A 14,260-nucleotide genomic window follows, 5' to 3' on the forward strand; every position below is an offset into this window, starting at 1 on the left:
CAATCAAATACTTATTACTTGGGATTTTCTGTTTTGTTTTTCTTTGTTTCTGATGGAATAAACGATGTATTAAAGAGTTACAACCTAATCTTGCAGACTCTTACACAAGTAGGCTTTATACATATGCAGATAAAAAATTAGTCACAATACACATGCTAGCTAACTAGATCCTTTGATAGTTTTTCAAGCCTTTTCTGTAGACATCTGTTCAAAAATTTGTCTCTTTAATGTCACCTCATATCAGCAACTGAGGCCAAGGAGCAAATCCAGCCCAGTCATCTTCCCAGTAAAACTTTTTGGGGTGCATAGGGTAGTGAAATGTTGAACTTCAGTTCTGCTCTTGGTAGGGTGTCCATTAGCCTCAGAGGGTCTTCCTGAATAAGCATGCCTTGCAGAATAAGGTCCTTATTCACTGATTCTATTTGGAGCTTATTAATTGGGATGGTCCCCTGGCCTCAATGAAGTCAATAGAATATTTGCCTTTGGCCTTTATGGTCCAGGATTTTGTGCACAGCTTTGTCAGAAGGAGGAGTCCCCCAGTAATGCCCCTGAGAGAGAAGGCCTGGAAGCACGTGTGGAGTGGAAAGGACAGGGGGATTAGACATGAGGACATCCTTACTGTCCCATTCTTGTTTTCTCTTGTCATTATTACTTTTGTAAGCAAATGGCATCATCATCTAATTCTTTTTAAATGTTTGTGATTGGTTGAATAAGTCTCTGGGGGAAAGTGGGATATAAAAATCAATCTCTATAATCTTGAGTTTTCCATTTAGATGCTTTTTCATCATGCATCATGGAGTTTTTCCAGTACTATATTAGGAACAGGATGTCAGGGGCCAGTTCAGCAGACTGGGCAAATTGTCACCAGCTGGCCCCAGTTACCTGAGTTGGGTGGTTGCCAGTGGCTAAGCTACCCTCACTTGACCCCACTTGCCTGGTGGGTGTGGCTGCCTACTTTTAAGCAGCAGGCCTTTTCCAACAAGGCTGGTATCTCTCCATTTAGCTCTGGATTTCTTACTGCCCACTCCTTGTTTTCTGTGCCATGCTCTCTGTCTGCTTGCTCCTGGCTCCAGACTGACCCCTGTCTTCAAACAGCTGGCTCCTGGCTTGTGGCTTAGCTAGCTAATCACCCTACATCCATCCCATACAGCTGTAGCTGCTGGCTCCACACACCCTAGCTAGTGACACTTTGGGATGTCTGCCCTGTTCTTCCACAAGCATAGAACAATTTGATGAACAATATCGGGTTTCCCACTGGAAAATCAAAACCCCAACAATTGAAAACTGAAGAACACAGTAGATCTGGCAAATATTTTCAGAGAAAACTAAATTCTTTGCCTGAAGTAGCAGACTTCAGTCTTCAGGCTTGTTAATTTAGAATGTTTCACTTTTAGGTTTTTTAATCCCCTCATTTTGAAATAGTTTATCTTAGAAGAGTGTAAAGAGAGCACTCCAATTTTAGAGTTTAAGCTTTTACAAGTAACTCTATTTCTAGAGTAACTGACAGTGACATTTTATACACATTAAATTAAATTCAGCTGGAGTGTAAAAAATAATAATGGTGTTTAAATCAAGATACAATGATCCCTTTAGGGTTGTTTCTCCTATGTGCCTCGGGGACTACAGATTTAAAACCAGCTGACAGGAAGGAGAGATTTTAAGCCAATCAGAGAACAGTTCTGTATGACCAATGAAAAGCAGTCTTAGAAAAATGAGGCTTGATATGGTAGCTTTCTTTTCTGTCTGGTGCTGTCTGCAAATTCTAAGGAGCAAAGAGCCTGTGTTACAGTGCAGACTGTGCAATAGGTCAGAGAAGAGATTAGTGTCACTGAGAAGCTAACAGGCTACTGGTTTGCCTGCATTAGTTGCAAGCTGAAAGGCTCCTGCTCATGTCATGCACTCACTCACCCAGGAAATCAGAAGCTTTTCCAGGACAAATCTGAGGAAACAATGCACCAGGGTAACAACTTTGAGTGGAAAGAGAATTATAGAGACCTGGAAAGATGCCAGAATGCAGGTGGTGGAGGAAGCAGACCCAAGTGATGGGGATGGCTGTGGTTATGTGCAAGATTTCAGCTTGGACCTGCAAGTTGGTGTAATTAAGCCCTGGTTGCTGCTTGGTGAGTGTATATCTGAACCTAAATCCAAGTTTATGTTAAATGCCTGATCCTGAAGGTACCGAGCCCCACAGGAGGTATGCTCAGCTGCCAGCAAATCTATAGGAGCTGAGGATTCAATGCTTCTTCTGGGAGTTGCTCAGCATCATTCATGATCACTTTCTAGGGCACTGGTCACTATTGTTTAGATTGAAGTAAAAATGATGCTTCTTGTATTCTCCCCCTTGTTTTCCCATTGACCTTGTTTTATCCACATAAGTGAATGGAAAGTTGTATTTAGTAAGCTTGGCTAAAGAGTTGTTGTTTTAATATAAAACAAATTAAAATGAGTCCCCCTGTCCCAAAGAAAAAGAAAGCACTAACTTCTCTTAAAACAAAGTAAGTGGCTTCTTTGTCTTTTCTTTTTGAATAACGATATGCAAATGATATGATAATAAGGCCTCTCTTCTTACAGGATCACAAGATGCTGCTCATGAACTGGAAACGATGAAGAGATATGGGGTAAAAAACTGCATAGCAATGGCAGTAAACTGCCTCATAGTGGAAAGTGCTAGTGGAAAATGCTTTTTAATCATATGAGAATGTTGGTTTTAAAACTTTGCCCCTTCTATTTTTTTAAATAAGATTTGACCTAACATTTAGTGAGGTAGTACCAGAAGCTTCCATCCTATCTATACACGGTGTTATTATGGGTATCTAAGGGTTTCGTAAGAAGCTGGAGTATCTGCATTGCAAGATTAATTGTGCAAGCTGTTAAAGTTTGCTGTTTCATGATAGAACAGACTTGCTTCACTTTAAGTTGTGTTCTGTCAAGTCTCAATTATTGAGCAGGGTCAGATCTGGAGACAGGAAACAGTCCAGTTAAAAAGGATGGTCTCACCTCCAGCTCCCATTGTACTCCCTTTACATTTTGTTTGGTGTTGTAGGGAAGGTGGAATGGTCTCCAGTGGCATTCCTTTGCCATAGGACAGGGTATCCTGGCACATAGGAGTCACGTATCTCCCTGTACTGTAACAGTCCCAGCCACTAGACAACACAAAGATGGCATAAAGCTATTGTTGTCCTATCTCTGCCTAGTGTGTGCCTGGTGTACTGTGTGTTCTAGTTTGCAATGTTGGTAAGTCAGAAGGGCACTCTTATTTAGTACTCCAGTACCCAGCATAATAATTGAGATTGAACTCAGAGAGGTCTTACCTTTTGGATAAGAAATCTTCAGTTTATGGCTGGTTTTAAGGTTTTTTGGAACCCCCAGTTTGCTTTTTTCCCAGATCCTCTCAAAATCTCTTCTCTTCCTACACCATGTCTTCTACTGGACTGCTTAAAAAAAAATTCTCTTGTCTGCATGGCAAGGTGAGGACAGCAGATCCTCTGTCTCTATACCCCCTCATTTATTTGTAAAGAGAAGCATCATGTGATGTGTAATGTGAGGGTGAAGGCCATTGGCTAGGTCTTTTCCCAAGATGAACCAATGGCCTAACAGTGATAAGTAGGCAAAGGTTGGGTCAAGTGTCAGCCAGTCTGTCAGTGTGTTCAGAGAGTGAAAGACTCTGCCAATCTTTTATTACATTTGAAACTTGAAGTCTTTCAACTCTGGGGGGAGGGTTCAAATTTAGCTGTGGGAGAGAGTATCTCTGGTATTTTTTTATTAATTGTTGTCTATGTGCCTCCACATTATTAAACAAGATGTGCTTCCACATCAGAAGTAGCTACATTTCAGTGAGTGAGGGAATTTCTATAAGCAGTTTGCAAAGAAATGGGCATGTCTTATTAAAGAAGGTAATAATCTAAAATAAAACTAAATCATGTAATCATATAAGCTGTAGTTGGTATTTACCAATGGGCAATGATTTGTTCTTTATTTTGTTTGTCTTCATTAACTATCTTTTTTGGCTTAGGTTACTCATGTCCTAAATGTGGCATATGGAGTAGAAAATGCCTTCCTCAATGACTTTGTATACAAGAGCATTTCCATACTGGATCTTCCTGAAACAGACATCACATCCTATTTTCCAGAGTGTTTTGAGTTTATTGAGCAAGCTAGGATTCAGGTATATCAATAATTCATGCTACTAGTTATCCTGGCAATATTTTAAGACAGCTTCTTTTGATAAAAGAAAATATGACTCTGTCATATTCTATTATGAAAATATTACTTTTGGCATTGCAGTTTTTCAGTCATTACCCCTGCAGGTAAACTTTATATTGAAAAAAATAATTTCTTACCCTCTCTTCACTGTACTCTGTACTTGTTCACTAATCTCATATATTATGGTTTTTTGAGAATGACTTAATATAATTCTCTTTGCTGTAATCTTTTTTTAGTGTAGTATGTATTAGATCTCAAACAGAGGGTATCTTTTTCATAACCAAAGTTCAACATAGATCCAGATAGCAAGTTCCTGAAGAGAAACCTGTAATGGGAAATTGAAACCTATATGAGCTTTCCCTTCTATAGTTTCTAGAATCAATCCATCAGGGAGACAAGGTTTTGTTCTACCAAGGAAGAAGCAGGGAATTAACTACTACTGGAGATGAAAGGGGTTTTGAATGGGATGCTTCATCCTGCTGTTCTTGTTAGCCATCTCCTCAAGGTCTAACACACTAACCTATGAATACTTGCTAAATAGAAAGATGGATTTAAGCTTGTTTGTTGAATCAGACCTAACTGTACACTCAAAATCCTGGAAAAGAACAACAAAGGTAGGAAATGGACAAAATACATGAAGATGCATGGCAATTATCAGTTCTGCTCTCTGCATATGCCTCCAACTGGTATATTTCTGCAGAAAAAGGGAAAGTGATGATCAGCTTGATAAATCTACAAATAGTTGTATATTATGTTATTGCTTACAATGACAGAGGTAAGATCTGGTGACCCAGGAGGTTCCTTTGGTCTAGGAAAAGAATGTATATTGTCAGTCAAACTTACCAGATCTACCATGTTTGTTATTTACATAGTTTAGGATGAAAGAAGGTAACCCTGCTCCATCGTCCTTCGTGTTACAATATGTTCTTTCCTTCTAGCATATCATTTACAAGACACCTGAAACGCGCTCTCACTTAATGACCTCTTTCAGGTTTCTAGTTACGGTTTCCATTTCATTTCTAAATGAGATTTGACAGCCTTAATAGCTTAGAGTCACTGCTTTGCTTCAGAAATATAATGTTCCGGTTACTTCTCTATAAATAGAGGTGCTTTTATAGACTTTCAATGGCTATCTTAATATGTTGGTAACACAAATGATAGAAAGCCAAAGGATCAGATAATTGATTAGATTAGATCAGTGACATACATGCTGTGCTAGCAGTCTGCAGCAAATGGGCTGGTTACATGTTTCTGGACATCATGTTTTCATCATCAAAGATATATTAAAAGCTATTATTACTTTTCTATATAACCATCAAAGAGATGCTATTTTATCACCTGGGAAAGGAGACATGGTTTACACAGTCAGAAATGAGACACAGCAGTTGATGAGCAATTATGTTAAAAGATGTTTTATACCAGTGATGCTCAACCTCTTCAGTCCCGCAGGCTGGGTAAGTGGTGTGGGACCAGTCTGCAGGCTGGATGCAGCATGGAGTTGATGAATGGGGTTGTTCTGTGGGTGTAGTCTGGTGTGCAGATGTGATTTCCAGGCACCAGATTCAGCTGCAGAGCGACCGTGTGTTGGCATATGGGGCCGTATCATCTAGCCCACAGGGTTCTCCATGGGCCTGGAGATTTGGTGGTGGGGGAGTGGTGGCAGTGTTTATCACCATGACTCTGGGATCAATAAATGTGCCAAAATTCAGGCTGCAGGCCAGAGGTTGAGCACCACCTATTTACACAGCAGAGAACTTTGAGACTTCCTGGGTTAGTGAATAAAACAAAAAAGACATATACTAGTTGATAATTACTAATAAAAGATCTAGTAACCCACCCTAAAAACCACTGGACTGTGGTTGCTTCCATGTAAATGCTTAAATGAGATCAGATTATTCAAATACCACAGCATCCTCATCTGGGGCCAGATTTTCAGAAGAGCTCAGTTGCTTCCTAGAATAGAAGGCAGCAACCTACAGTGCCATTGGATCCATCTCAGAGCTGGGATGTGGGTATGGAGCTTTGCCCATGTGGAGCTGTAGCTGGGTGGTAGAGAAAAGGGATGATGACTGCATCCTAGTGGCAGTCTGCTTCAGATCTGAGAAAACATTGCTGCTGAGAAAATTCTGCCAATCTCTGATCTAGGGACCAAATTAAACGAGGAGACCTTTCAAAAGCATGTTAGGTGCAGTATCCATCCTAGGTGATCTGCAAGCAAAGCATTTACTTGACACCTGTTATATAATACTTCCAGAACATTGAAAAGGCAGTATCCCTGTTCAGTGACATCAGGAGTGTCTACACATGCATTAAATCCAGGAGCAATTTACTTGTGAGTAAATGTTCCTGGGCAGGCGTCTACATGTGTAAGGAAGTGGGAGCAGATTTGCTGCTAATGGCAGCAAACTGCTGTCACTTCCTGGGGCTGTGTAATGGGCCCCTGCTGCCGCCAGGGGGAGCTCTAGGCTCCCTCTGGGTGCTAGCCCAGGGGCTGGCAGGGAGCTGCAAGCAGCCCCCTGGGGGCAAGGGGCAATGTCCCACTAACTCAGCAGCAAGGAGCTCCTAACCCCAGCTCCCTGATTGAGGCAGGGGACTTGGAAAGAGTTGGGGCAGGGGACTTGGATTCCCTGCCCAGCTGGGGGCTTGTTACTAGCTGCCCCACCAGCAAATTGGGGTAGGGGGCTAAAACCTGCCCCACTGCTGCAGCCCTTTCCAAGCCCCACGCCTCAATCCCTCAGTTGGGGCATGGGCCTGGGACCTGCCCCTGACCAGGATAGTTCCCAGCCCTAACTCCGTGATTGCAGGGCAGGGGCTGAAGAGCCTGTTCCCTGCTCAGCTCCATGATCATGGAGCTGGGCGGGGAACAGGCTCCCCAGCCTCTGCCAGCAGGGAGCTCCCAGTACCAGCTCTACAGTTCAGTTGCAGGGCTGGCATTGGGAGATCCTTATCTCCCAGCCCCAGCTCTGTGACAGTGAGGCCAGTGCTGGGAAATCCTTATAAGGATGATTAATTTTGAGGAGACCTTCCTAAAGCACATTAGGTGCAGTATCCATCCCAGGTGACCTGCAAGTGAAGCATTTACTTTATATCCATTATACTTCCAGAACATTGAAAAGGCAACATCCCAGTTGAAAAGGCATTTGAAAAGGCAACAAATCCCCTTATGAGGATCTCCCAGCACCAGCCCTGTGACTGTGAGGTGGTGCTAGGAGATAAGGATCTGCTAGCACCATCCCTACAACCTTGGAGCCAGTGATGGGAGTTCCCTGCTGGCAGGGGCTGGGGATCCTGTCCCCCACTCAGCTCCATGATCATTATAAGGATCTCCTAGCACCAGCCCTGTGACCACGGAGCTGGCACTGGGAGATAAGACTCTCCCAGCGCCGGCCCCAGGACTGTGGAGCTGGCATTGGGAGATGAGGATCTCCCAGTGTCGACCCCAGAACCATGGAGACAATGCTGGGAGCTCCCTGCTAGTGGGGGCTAGGAACCCTGTTCCTCACGCAGCTCCGTGATCGTTATAAGGATCTCCCAGCCCATCACCTGCTCCCAGATCGCAAAGGTGAAGCGGGGACTGGGAGATAAGGCTGGGAGATAAACTTCCTGCTGCTGGGGCAAGGGGACATAGTCCTTCTGGTAGCAGAGCCTACCCTGGCAGCAGGCAGTTCCCAGGGGCAGGGAGCGTTCTCCCACCCCCTGGTGGTTGGCTGACCAGGAGTAGATTTGCTTCCAGTCAGGTGTCTACACAAGTGCTACTCCATAGTTAGTAATAGCAAGTAAATTTGCTATTTGCATTTATTTGCAGGTAGCAAATTTACTTGCAATTAGTGAGGTTTACTGTGCAGTAAGCTTATGTACATAGTTATTATGCAGTAAACCATGCTACTTTGCAGTAAAGCATCTTGTGTAGATGCACCCATCCTGTAGGGTTTTTGGGGAGAAAATTTTAGCCATGGTTCCCTTATGAAGATCTCTTCTTACAGTTGCATCAAGGGTGGTAGGTTCTTCTCCCCCTAAAGAAAAGACGCTGAAACCTGTAGAGGACCCTATTCTTCTATTCCAGTCCTTTCTCTCAGAAAGCTTGTCTCCTTGGCCCCAAGGTACGTGTGTGCTTTTCTTAGTTGGAAGAAACCACACCTTTGCAGAAGTATTTGAAGGAAACTTGGCTTTGAAATTTAGAGTTTTCTTTTCCCTACACAGCTGATTCTTGGATGGAAATTGAACTGGACTAGAAGACCACTGGACTTTCAGGGCCACAGGATTGTGTTCTTATAAAACTTACTAAGATTGCGGCTGTCTTGCATTTTTATATTACATTCCTGTTGAATACAAAAATGAATAGGAGTAATTTTCATAGTTTATCCCCGGTGAAAGGGCAGTGGCATCACATTAGTGGCCACTCCCTCTTCCACTGATTGGCAGAGAGGGCTGCCAATCAGCAGCAAGGGGTGGGGTCACCTGAAGGGCAGCCATCCAGCCATTTAGTGGTGAGGGGCATGTGAGGCAGAGTCACGGGGGAGGAGGAAGTGGGGCTCACTGCAAAAAGACTGAAAATGGCGCCAGGCGCTAGCAGCAATCCATGATTTTGACTTTCCCTGCACGTTTCAAGTGTGAGGATTTTACCATTCACCCTTCATCTGGCAGATCTCAGATTTGCCAATTTTTAAAAGGCATTTATAATAGAAGATATAGAGGAATAGTTAAATGAACTAGGGCAGCCAGTTGTGAGGTATTAGTAGTTCTACTGATATAGGTGCACAACACCTCCTATAGGTAGTAGGACCCCAACTACAAAATAGGCTATTTATTTTATTCATTAGCCATTGCAAAGCAGTTTTGGTCATTTATGCTATTAATTTAGAACTCCTTATCTTTGTTCATAATTATTGATATTTATCAAATGTCTTAGAGCTTGATAAAGTGATTTTAGTAAACCTAAAAAAATAGGAGAAAACTGTAGATGAAATATATTACCGTGCATGTAACAGACAATAACAGAGCATCTTACATCACTGACGTATTTCATTTTTCATTTGAAGGATGGAGTGGTGCTGGTTCACTGTAATGCAGGAGTCTCTCGTGCTGCAGCAATTGTCATTGGTTTTCTAATGAATTCAGAAGGACTTGGTTTTGCCAGAGCCTTTACTTTGGTGAAAAATGCAAGGCCTGCCATTTGTCCAAATCCTGGCTTCATGGAGCAGCTTCACAAGTACCAAGAGTACAATGAAAAGGCAAATGCAAGCATAAATGATCATGAATGATAAAGAGAAACAAAACAGTCTGTGTGCTTGTACTGTAACAGATGTGTCGATGTACTTTATACTGTCATTTCTCAGACTCCTCTCACATGTTTATTTTAAATATATTTTCTACATATTTAATTCTTCACTTTTTTATCTAAATATGTTATGTTACTTGGTCCAGACTTCAAGCAGTTAAGAGGCCAAACTTTATTCCATTGACTTCAGCGATGAATTGGCCCAAGGACATGTTTTTCCCCAGAGTGGTGATAAAAGATCAAGTTCTAGCTTGTTTGAAATATCAGACAGAAGAGAATGACAGGTTTTCATTGAACTGTCTGAGGATACAAGCAATAGAAAAGGGAAATAAAATGCTGGCTCAGATAATAAAGTTACTGCATTTACTTTAATACTGAATCCAATCTTTATCCATTCTAGTTGGCTGTAAAACCTAGATAATAAACTATTCTTATAATAAAGGGCCTCACAGTTGGGTCTTAAATTGAACATGCAAAGAAAGGCAGGTTTTTATGGAAGCCTGTGGGTAGGCAGCCACTAAATATTTTTTAAGGATTAAACTAGATGGCCTTTTGATGAAGAAGAAGATGTAAAATGTTTTAATGCCCCATTGAAACTTTTTTCTACACTGTCCTATTATGGGGTGACTTTAAGTACACTGATATTGCACTTTGAAATGACAGGTAACTAACCTCAAAGTGAGATATTTAAGGAGGGGAAAATGCCAAGATTTCAAAGAGAAGATTGTTTTATTTAGAATAAAAAGTATTGTCTGGATCAGGTTTTATAATTCAATGTTTTTCACACACAGATATACTATAAAAATGATACAAGACTGTAGGACAGGTATAAATGTGCAGTAAAATGAAGGGCTACTGAGAGGCTTGCTTATAAGAATTTATAGAGTATGCTTTCCTTTGGGCACCATTAACCTGAATTGCAGTAATTCCTAAGATGAGTTAATGTATTCAGTCTAGTTCCTTGTAGATTGATGTTAATACTAAGTGTTCAGAAACTTTATTACCATAGAGTTAAAGCTGTCCAATGATCTTACGCCCTTGCAGAACATGTGAATTAAACTTGATCTTCTGAAAATCAAAATCAGTTAACATAACTAGAACTTACATCTATAAACTGGGAAATAAATGGGAGGCATCACCTCCTTTTCCTAACCCCAGTTCCCATTTATCCTGCCAACCACCTCGGGCTTTATTCTCAAGACTATTATCCCTCATCTTAATTCCCTTCAGCCTGAGCTTTCCTGATCCTTTTTCTGTCCTCTTAATACCAAGTGCTATTACTCATCCCCATTCATCTCAACGAGGTTAATCCCTTCTTTCCAGTCTTCCCTCCCCACCTATTTTTCTCACTTCTCTGGACTCTAATCCTCTCTCCCTTTTCTTAGTCATCCCAACACTCACATTTAGCATTCCACCAGAACCCCCCTGCATTTTCCTTCATTACTTCAATTCCTAGTCTGTAAATTTTCATGAAAAACTATAAGTCTGAAAATAATATAAGTAGCTTATGCTGGGGGTCAGGTGTTGGGAGTGTATTAATCACCCCCTGACCCAATGACTCATTTTCCTGGGCTACAAACACAGTTATTCTTCCAGAAACATAATTACCTTGGTCTGACTGCTTACCAAATTACTATATCTTCCCTGCATTTGATCAAGGCTTATTACTTTCACAATATTTCTGAAATAAAACTGTAATTTTCAAACATTTTAAAATAATGCACCTAAGCAAGAAACTTTTTTTCTCAGGGAAAGACTTCTAGAAAGAGCCCCTATTGAATGCAAAGAACATGCACACCACCTGAAGACTGCCATAGATTTTAAACTCTCAGTACCTGGACCAATGATTACAGCATATTATTTTTGATCCAACCAGTTGCTAACACTAGATTGCCTATTGGGCTCAACAGTCCTGGTCTTGTTGCTGAGGTACATTCCATTCTCTTTTTTTTTTCATATCAGTTTAATAGTGCTGACCTACCATTGCAAACTTCATCTTTAGTAAATTCTTCAACTGGGCAATGGAAGCAATGTGCTAGCTAGCCGAGATAAACTGAGCAGCAGAAATTAGTTAGAGGATGAATACAGATTATAATTTGAGCTACAGGTCCATGCAAAATAAGTTAGAGGAGCCAGGTAATTTTTTAAAATGCTGTTTTCAGGGGCTTATATCTTAGGGGGCGTGTCTACATGAGACAATGAACAGAAGACTAATTCTACTGTAAAACCCATGCTAATACGCAGTAGATTTAGTTTACTGTGCATTAATGTCACTAAAAAAAGTGTTCATCAATGCTAATGTGCAATAGCACTGATTACAGTACAGTAAGTTAGTACCTCTCATTACAGGTTTTAAACGTAATACGCTGTAATTATGGCACATTAATGAACATGTAGACATGCCCAGGAACTCTTTTGAAATGGCCTAAAGCAGCGGTTCCCAATCTGTGGTACATGTACCACAAGTGGTACACAGACAACCTGTCAGTGGTATGCATTAACAGATTTATTATAATTACTTTACAGGACAAAAATTTGCTGGTGGTACTTAAGGTTGTATTGTTTTAAATTGGTGGTGTGCAATATGTCAGAGTTTGGGAACCGCTGAAGCTTACATGGCATTTTCATAAAAAACAAATTATTCCTATTTTTTGTAGCTTCCCTGAATTAAAATTTCCTTCCAGGGTGAATATACTGACTGATTTCAGCTGGGGAAGAAAACTCTACCCTGCTGTACAAGAGTGGTTCGATTGTTGTGTGTTATTTGAATACTCTCCTGCAGTCTTATGGAAGTTCCAGGTGAAAAGTTTTTTGTCTGTTTGTTTTTTAGTATCACTGCAATAGAATGTTTAGTTTCAAAGGGTGGGTGACCAATAGAGGACTTGCTTTTACTGTATAATTACTAGTTCTATATAATTATAATGTAAAGTTTAAAGCATTTGTACTGAGTACTGTTTTTATGCAGTTACATTGTAGTGTTATTGCAGCAATGATGATCTACAGACTATCCAAGAAACAGGATTTGTTTGGTTATATCATTTATTGGACTAATTATATGTTTTGGTAGATACCTTTTATTGGACCAACTATATCGAACTATTAAAATATAGTTGGTTCAATAAGAGATTTTAACAAATAAATTCCACTTTTTCCAGTTCTGTGCACGTCCACAAGCTGTAAGTCATTATAATGCCACTGTAGCTGATAGGCTGGATGTCTGGCTGCAGAATGACTTTTTTCCTTCAGGGAGTATGTGGTGAAAATTCCTTCTATCTTGGTCCTGTGGAAATTTTCAAAGAATGCCCATCAGCTTCAGGGACTTTCTTCAGTCCTCATGTGTAACCCTGCTGCTTTTATACCTATTACCCGTTCATGCCTTGATTCTTTTATGCAGCTATCAATACTAGTAGTACTTGTTTTAAAAATTAGAAAACATCTGTATAAGTCAGAAAAAAATACAAGTTAAGGAAGGTTACAGTTAAAGACAAGCCTGAACCAAAATTTGGGGTCCTACCAGCCAGAAACTTTAAAATGTTGGAATTCAGAATCTGGAGTTGGTTATTATTATTTTTTACTTGAGCCAATCTCTAGTTGCAGTCACCTGAGGAAAATGGCAATCAACCTAAATAAACACTGTGAGTATAGCAGATGCAAATATACCAGTGTACAGTTAGGGTAAAATAGTGTGTTGTGCCCCTTAGAATTGAAGTCTGCCCCACGATTGGATGTACCTATTTGAATGAAGTGGAACATTTTACCCCCTGCTAATGAACCTATTATTTTGAAACTCAAATGCTGAACGAAACTAGCACTATCATAATATGCCATAAATTATTCTTTACCTGCTGTGACATTCCAGATGAGTTAAGGGATGAGTTAGGGGATAATGACACACAATTTACATTTGATGTATTTTGACAATTCTCTTTGCAGCAGCAGCTCAAATATAGCATGTCAAGCCTCTTGTATGCACCACCACGTGAGTTTGCAGAAAAGTCTGCTCAAATTCTGTAACGCACATGAAAATATATATTGGCTATTAGAGTTCGAGATTTATGTTTGAAAGGTTAGAAACTTCAGCCAAACTTCTGTTCCAAAGTTAAGGAATCAGACTGCCAATATGTGTAAATCATAACTCAGCTGAAATCACTGTAGCAATGCCATTTTATGCCAGCTACTCATCTTGCTCAATGAGTCCAGAAGGAGTCACAAATAATTTTTCATCTTTGAATGAGGGAAGAGAATGATAGATCTCTATTAAGAAATGTATCTCAGCTTAATGAAGTAAGAAGTAAATCAAATGAAGTAATAACACTTGTACAAATGTAATTACGGCTGACCAGACCATTGCTTCATAGACTAGAAAAATGAGGTAAACATGGAACAAATGACAGCTCCATAGAACAAAGGAGACATCTGGCTGATGTTTTGGTTATGTAAAGCACATAAAATGCATTTCTAGCATTCAAGGTTCTGACTGAAATTTCAATATGCTTCAAAAGTTCGATAAGCAAAAATATACAACATAATTTACCAAAACAGTGTCTTTATTTTCAAATTTGCATTAACATAAAATCATAAATCCAGCAGATACACCTTTCTGAGATGAATATGCATGCCTTCATGTCTATAGCTTCCTACCATTTCCTATTTGCTGCTGCTGGTCATCACTTTCCCTTTTCCATATAGAAGACAGTCATTGAAACTTTCCATTCTAGATCTGTAAGGTCAACTGCAGAAATGCCTCTCCTTTATGCTTCTCTCTGGCGAGTGAATTTG

The 14,260-nt window shown here is 40.4% G+C and overlaps 1 protein-coding gene across 2 annotated transcripts; it reads left to right on the top strand.

The window, feature by feature from the left end:
- The first annotated feature begins 1,711 nt into the window (after positions 1-1,711).
- Positions 1,712-14,000, top strand: DUSP19 (dual specificity phosphatase 19). 2 transcript variants are annotated; one of them, XR_323715.3, is made up of 5 exons: positions 1,712-2,120; positions 2,572-2,618; positions 4,013-4,165; positions 9,243-11,410; positions 12,166-14,000. XR_323715.3 is itself a non-coding variant. In XM_025203235.1 (5 exons), exons 1-5 carry the CDS (start codon positions 1,895-1,897, stop codon positions 11,258-11,260), a joined length of 648 nt encoding a protein of 215 aa, XP_025059020.1. In that variant the 5' UTR covers positions 1,712-1,894; the 3' UTR covers positions 11,261-11,947. The 2 variants fall into 2 exon arrangements, 1 of the variants encoding a protein (XP_025059020.1); XM_025203235.1 differs by lacking the exon at positions 12,166-14,000 and having other exon boundaries at positions 9,243-9,434; positions 11,231-11,947.
- Positions 14,001-14,260: the final 260 nt, after the last annotated feature.

This window comes from Alligator sinensis, unplaced genomic scaffold (assembly GCF_000455745.1).
Source record: "Alligator sinensis unplaced genomic scaffold, ASM45574v1 scaffold269_1, whole genome shotgun sequence".
Taxonomy (NCBI): Eukaryota; Metazoa; Chordata; order Crocodylia; family Alligatoridae; genus Alligator; species Alligator sinensis.

Excerpts from the sequence above, each read along its gene's own strand:
- DUSP19 (XM_025203235.1), top strand. The coding sequence starts at position 1,895 with ATGCACTCACTCACCCAGGAAATCAGAAGCTTTTCCAGGACAAATCTG. Across the intron at positions 2,121-2,571 it reads TAAGCCCTGGTTGCTGCTTG|GATCACAAGATGCTGCTCAT; the intron begins GTGAGTGTATAT and ends CTCTTCTTACAG. Across the intron at positions 2,619-4,012 it reads AAACGATGAAGAGATATGGG|GTTACTCATGTCCTAAATGT; the intron begins GTAAAAAACTGC and ends TTTTTGGCTTAG.